Source organism: Monoraphidium neglectum, assembly GCF_000611645.1.
Source record: "Monoraphidium neglectum strain SAG 48.87 unplaced genomic scaffold scaffold03472, whole genome shotgun sequence".
Lineage (NCBI taxonomy): Eukaryota > Viridiplantae > Chlorophyta > Chlorophyceae > Sphaeropleales > Selenastraceae > Monoraphidium > Monoraphidium neglectum.
In genome coordinates this window covers 1-6,313 of record NW_014010157.1, presented here as the reverse complement: position 1 = coordinate 6,313, position 6,313 = coordinate 1, and the positions used below count along the sequence as shown (strand labels likewise).

The 6,313-nt window shown below is 65.8% G+C and overlaps 2 protein-coding genes across 2 annotated transcripts; both read right to left on the bottom strand.

Moving 5' to 3' along the window:
- Positions 1-228: 228 nt before the first annotated feature.
- MNEG_12850 (hypothetical protein) lies at positions 229-1,369 on the bottom strand (the record flags this gene model as incomplete). The annotated part of the gene is made up of 3 exons (XM_014038679.1): positions 229-240; positions 312-851; positions 1,058-1,369. The coding sequence occupies 3 exons, from the start codon at positions 1,367-1,369 to the stop codon at positions 229-231; spliced, it is 864 nt and encodes a 287-aa protein (XP_013894133.1).
- A 778-nt stretch (positions 1,370-2,147) lies between these two features.
- MNEG_12849 (hypothetical protein) lies at positions 2,148-3,640 on the bottom strand (the record flags this gene model as incomplete). The annotated part of the gene is made up of 5 exons (XM_014038678.1): positions 2,148-2,237; positions 2,491-2,593; positions 2,917-2,966; positions 3,302-3,341; positions 3,588-3,640. The coding sequence occupies 5 exons, from the start codon at positions 3,638-3,640 to the stop codon at positions 2,148-2,150; spliced, it is 336 nt and encodes a 111-aa protein (XP_013894132.1).
- Positions 3,641-6,313: the final 2,673 nt, after the last annotated feature.

Below are 6,313 nucleotides of genomic sequence, written 5' to 3'. Positions count from 1 at the left end.
CGGCACGGCGCTGCTCGGCTGGCGTTCGGTCGCGCGCGCGCTCGGTCGCGCGCTCGCTCGCGCGCGCGCCGTGACCGCGCAGGGGCGGCAGGCAACGCAGGCCAGTCGAACCTGATGACCCGTTGGCTGCACACTCGGCTGCCCCTCTACCCCAACCCTGGAGCAGAAACACGAAATATCCAGGGAACAAATTCAAAACCCCAAATCCTGTAATCTAGACCCTCAGATCTAATCCATATGCTGTGATCCATGCAGCCCCGACGAAGCGCGAGCGACAGCCCCCCGCCCAAAAAAGGCGGCCCCGACCGCACCTCCCGGACTTCCGCCCACCGCGCCCTCAGCCGCTGCTTCACACCCAGATCTCCCAGCGCCGCCGGCGCCGCCGGCAGCGCCGCGCGGCCCGCCAGCTGCCACTTGGCGCGACGCCAAAGGCCCGCATACGCGGCGTCGGCGGCGGAGGGCTGGGGGTCTGAAAACTTGGCGGTGCCGGCTGCCAGGGCGGCAGCTTCCTCGTCAGTCAGCTCGCGGTTCAAATGCTCCGCCCAGCTGTCGGCGCCCCCGGCCGCGTCGCCGGCCCCCAGGCCCGCGCCCGCGGCGTCTCCGTCTGCGGTGGCGCCCCCGTCGTCCTCGGCTGCCGCCGCATGGGCGCCGTTGCCGTTGGCGGCGGCCCGCTGTTCCCGCCCCTCCTCCTCCGCCGCCTGCTGCTGCTGCTTCTGCTGCTGCTGTTGCTGCTGCTGCTGCTGCTGCTGACCCAGCCCCTGCTTGCCTTTCTCAGGCTGCCGCGCGCCTCCCTGAACCTTGCCTGGCTTGCTGGCAGCAGCGTCCCCAGCGCCCCTGGCCTCATACTCATCCTGCAAGGCAGGGTCGCAGCAAGTGCGGCCCTTGTCCTGAGCCGCCGCAGCTGCTGTGAGGTCGTGACGTGCGGCAATTCAAACGCAGGCAGTGCACTGCGCATGCATTAAAGCATAGCTGCAAGCGCTGCATGGAGCGATGTGACGTTCACGGCCTGTTGGCTGCAAATCGTCGTGTCGCATAGGGGAGCAGCAGCAGTGCGCACCTCGCTGTCGTCGCTGCTTTCGCCACTTTCGCCCCCCTCCTGGTGCTGCCGGCGCCGCAGTGCCGCTGCCATGGGGTTGTCCTGACGCGATAGAAGCCCCACGAGCTCGTCGTATGCTCCCGACGCGTCTGGTACGCCGTCATCTTCGTCACTGGCTGCTGGTGCGATGGCCGCCTCCGCCAGAGCTTTCTTCGCACCCCTGACATCTTTCTGATCGCTGATACCGTTAGCTGCCTGCACCTTGCGCTTCTTGCTGGGCTTTTCAGGCGCAGGCGGCCTCAGCTTGCCCAGCACGGCCGCTAGGCGGCTCATGTTGGCCCGTGATCAAGTGCAAACGGAAAATTACCGTTCGAAGTGTGGTCAGGGATCGCACGGGCTGCAGTTAAGGGCACGAAAATCCAACTGTGGCTGAACGGTGCCGCGTAGCGTCACTGGTGGCCGCCGCACTCAATGCGTTCTCGCGGCTCATTGCCAATGCGCCAACACGCTCTTAAAGATACGGAATCATACGCTGCTTGTGCAATGCCGCAAAGGGGCGGTCGTCCCTGCCAGCCCTTGGTGAGCGGTTGCCACGCACGAACGCTGCCATGGTCAACCCTACGCGCTGGCAACTTTGACTTCAACATGCGGCCCCTGAATCCTGACGATAGCCCCCTGCCGATTAGCAACCTGCACAATTCCAGTGAAGCCATCTGAAATCACTGAGACTTGTCAATTTACAACACCCACCCGTCAGCAACGCAGCAATTTAGGCCGCTTAGCTCCCACACCACATCTCACCATCAGTCGCCCTCACCCCGACAACCCCCCCATCTCACATGCGGCACCGCAGCAACCCCCAACATGCATGCACGCACGCACACAACCATGCCCCCCATTGTCAACTCGAAACAAATCGTGGCAGCAGGCCGCTGGGCCTGCCCTCTGCCCTGACCCCTGCTCGCAGCTGACAGCACCACCCATCTCGCCTCGCCCTCCGCTCCGTACACCTAGCCCTCCCCTCCCCCCTCCTCCCCATCCATGTCGGCCGCCACGCACACCCAGCCGCCACGCACACCCGGCCGCCGCCCCCGCCGGCCGCCGCCCCGCGTCAGCCGGCGCGCGCCTCGTGCCCCAAGCTGCCGGCCACAGAGCGCTTCTCGTGAGTGCTCAGCTGGTCGTAGTGCTTGCCATACTTCTCCTGGTGGTGTCCCGGGATCCAGGTAGGCGGGGGTTTCGGAGGTTTTGAGTACGGCACACAAGGTCTTCTAAGGCTTGCTTGTGTCTCACAACCCTCTGGAGTGTCTCACAACCCTCCGGGTTCGTTGCGTGCTGAGCATACCATGCCCCGTGCAATCAATCAAGTGCAAACTAACGCTGAACATGCCGCGCTCAAAACAAGTAGGCCCTCAAATCACCTCAGATCATCCACCCCCAGATCACCCTCAGATCACCTGTGCCAGCTCCTCCATGCGGTCGTGGTGCGGCTCCTCCCCGGGCGGGTGCCCCTTGCCGCTCCCGTGCCCGCCGGCGCGGCCGCCGGTGTGGCCGCCAGCCCTGTGATGGAGGGTTGAAGTGGAAGGGAGGGACCGGGGCGCAAGGCACGCCAAGTTTGGGGCAGGAGCCTGGCGGGCGTCATTGTGACGGAGGGCTGCACACGTGACGGTGCGGCTCGGCGATGGGTGGCAATCAGCTGTGCGGTCGCGGGCGCACTGCAAGGGTATGCAATGATGCTCTGGCGCCGGCGCCCTGAGGACTGCTGGAGGGCGCTCGCAGAAGCGTATGCAGCTCAGATCTGCGTGGACGCCTCCCGCGGCGCGCATGGCACGGCGTGCAGCTGCGCGCGACCGCCGCACAGCGTCGCCCCGCGGGCCGCGCACTTGGCGGCGAGGGTCGGCGCCTCCTCCTCCTCGCCCTCGGCGCCGGACTTCTGCGGAGGGGGTATGTGTGATGTGAAAAGGTGGCAAGATTGTCAGGGATGGCGGCGGCGGCGGCGCGTTCGGTTGGGGGACTTGGGCGTGCGTACGACCCTGATCAAGCGGCACAGGCAGAGGGCTGCGGCGGGTCTGGCCAAAACGCTCTTATCAACAGTTCTCAAGGCACGTGCACGAGATCCCGTAGGCAACGACGCAGCATGCGTCGCGCGGCGCGCACGGCGACGGCGTGCACGACAGCACCGGCTGTTTGGCAGGGTTTCAATCAACAACCCCCCTTTCTGTTTGAAGCGCCGACCCCGCCCCTCCCGCCCCCCGCGGGCCCGCGCACCTCCTTGCGCAGAGCCTGGCCGACTCTTCCCCCGACAGACCTGCGAGCGCGGGGGCGGCGGCGGTCGCCCGCGAAAACAGTGGGCACCCCCGCAGCATATAAGGCGGCGCACGCGCCCGCCCCGCAGCGGCGGGCGCGCCGCAAGGCTGCCGCGTGGCGGGTCGCATGCGTGCATGATGGCTTTTGATAGCGTGTCGGGGCGCGCGTGGCGCGTGGCGCGTGGCGCGTGGCGCGTTGGGGGGCGCTTTTGGGTGGGCGGCGGGCGTGCGCGCGCGGCGGCGCTCACTTGCGCTCCGGGCCGGACAGGTCTTCGAAGGACTTGCCGTACTTTTCCTGCATAGTTCAGAAAACAGCAACTAGGTTGAGGTTTTGATCAAGGGGAATTACCAGGTAAAGCAATGCAGGCGCACAGGCCCGTGTGCCAACCCATATGAATTGCCGCGCTCCCTTTTGGACTGCCGCCGGGCGGCGCACGACTCGCAACTGCACGCGCGGCGCGGGCGGGCGGGCGGCGGCGCCAGCGGGGCGAAGCACGCGGGGCGGCGGCGCGCGGGGCCCGCCCGCGCGCGCGAGCGGGGCAGGGCTCTGTACGCTTCAGGGGCCCGTGCGGGGGAGCGGTGATGTCACCTCTGATATCCTCTCCCTGAGCTCCTACTTGTGCTCCTCAGACGACATACTGTATGCAGGGCTTCGAAAGTGCTTTGTCAAAGTTCTGATGCAATCAGATTGGCAGCGAAACAGGAAGCCTGTCTGGGGCGTTGGTATGTCTCAGGCTGAACGCCAGGCGCACGAATGGCGGTATGGGGAGTCGATGAATGGTTTTTGCCCTCCTGCGGGGCCGAGTGCCGCCGCGAGGTGTTGGGGGCGGCGTCACTCATGATTATGTCAGCGCCTCGCGGGCGGTCGGGTGCGCCGCCAGCCGAGGAGCAGGCTCGTCGGCGCCGTGCCGCAAGGGATCTTTGCCATGTCACAATATGAACAGCTTTCCTCGGTCTGACGGTGGGCCGACACTCGATTTCGGCCAAGTAGTGCGGTACCAGCACCACACTCGGCCTGTGCGGGTGGGGTGGCGACTTCGGGCGAGGTGCTCACGCACCTTCAAAGGTATCGTAACCGCGACTTGTCTGTGCCCCACTGCGTATTCGCTGCAGGACACCGTGTGCCTACATTCACAGCAGGAACCCCACACAGACCAGTGCAGATCACCGGGACCTGATCTGTTCGACCCACCGGACCAGCCTCTACACCTCAGCTGACGCGGTCGCTTATATATCACCGAAGCGCATACATATACGTTTTTTGCCAGCTCGATCACGCACTCGGGCCATTGACCTGCACGCGCCACCATGGGTGCGTCCCGCGAGCCACACGCTGAATAAACAAGGGGTTGGCTTTCGAAACCTGTGGAAGGGCTTCGCACGACGGTTGGCGCCAGCGCCCTTCCCACCCCGCCTCGCTGGCATCTGCGCGCGCCGCGCGCAGCGGGGCGCATCGCCCAGGCGCTTCCGACCCGCCGCGCCCCCCGCCGCGCCGCGCGCCCGCAGGCAACATCTGCTGCGGCGTGCAGTGCTGTGCCTGCATCGACAGCGGCACGGTCGGGTTCGTCGAGAGCTGCGGTGCGCGCAGGGCCGCGGCCACATGGCGCCGCCGGCAGCTGCCCATGAAACGCCATGCAAGCCGGACTCTCTGCATGTTGTCGGCAGCGGGAGGGCAGCTGCATGGGCCGCTTGCATCCCGCGTCAGCACGCTCATGGCGCTAAGCTGACGCTGCGCTGCATGCAACGCCCGCGCAGGGTCGTTCAAGCGCGTGGCACACCCAGGGTTCAACTGCATGAATCCATTCCTCTGGTAGGCACAAGCCTTCCATCTGCATGACGGGCCTATGGGCACGCATGTGCACTCTGTGCTGTTGCGGAGGCCCCACAGTAGGCGACGCCGCCGCCGCCGCTGCAGCGAAAGCAGCGGCAAAGCAAGCGTCGAATGCGCACGCGCGCGCCTTGCGGCGAATGGAGAGCGTCCTTCGCGCAACGGCGGCGCCAGCCGCGCGCAGCGCCGTTGCCACACCCCCTTGATCCGCCCCCTGCCGTCCAAACTCGCTCCATGTTGAGTATTGACGTTGTGTGATCTCAACCGGGCTCACAAAATTTGCTGTGCAGCGAGGAGATCGCGGGGTACCTTACTATGAGGGTGCAGCAGCTGGATGTGTCTTGCGAAACAAAGGTATGCGCCCCCCAACGCCCCACACCCCCCGCACGCCGCCCCGCAATCCGTGCTGCCTCGGGGCCTAGGGGCGCCGCTGGTCCGCACGCGGCCAGGGGCGCCGCTGGTCCCCACGTGGCCAGGGGCGCAGCGCAGGGGGCCCCGCGGGCCGTCGGCGCACCGCCTGCTGCGTCCGATGCTCCGAAGCCCCCGAAGAAACCCAACCACACACACGCACGCACGCACACGCACGCACGAACACCCACACACACGCATCCATCCAACTCAGCAACAACGACACGCGCTTTTCCTGCGCCACCCATCACCACCCCCACCCCCCTCAGACCAAGGACAACGTCTTCACCACCCTGGTCGTCTCTATTCAGTACCAGGTCGTGCCAGAGTCACTCTACGAGGTGTGATGTATGTGTGTGTGAGATCATGCGCGCGCGTTGTGCGTGTGTGTGTGTGTGTGTGCGTGTGTAAGGGGGTTGCGGGGGTGGCCTGGGCCTATGTTGGGCTAGACGCACGATCATGCTGGGGGTTTCCGTGGTAATGTGTGTTGTCGTGTGTGTGGTGTGTGTGTGTGGTGTGTGTGTGTGTGTGTGTGTGTGTGTGTGTGTGTGTGTGTGTGTTGGTGGGCTTTGCAAGCCCACGCGCGCATGCGTTTTCCTCGCGTCGTGTGTGTGTGTGTGTGTGTGTTGGTGGGCTTTGCAAGCCCACGCGCGCATGCGTTTTCCTCGCGTCCCCACGCAAGCGCGGGCGCGTTCCTCATCCCCGCCGCTCGCGCCAAACAAATTGCTACCTCCACCC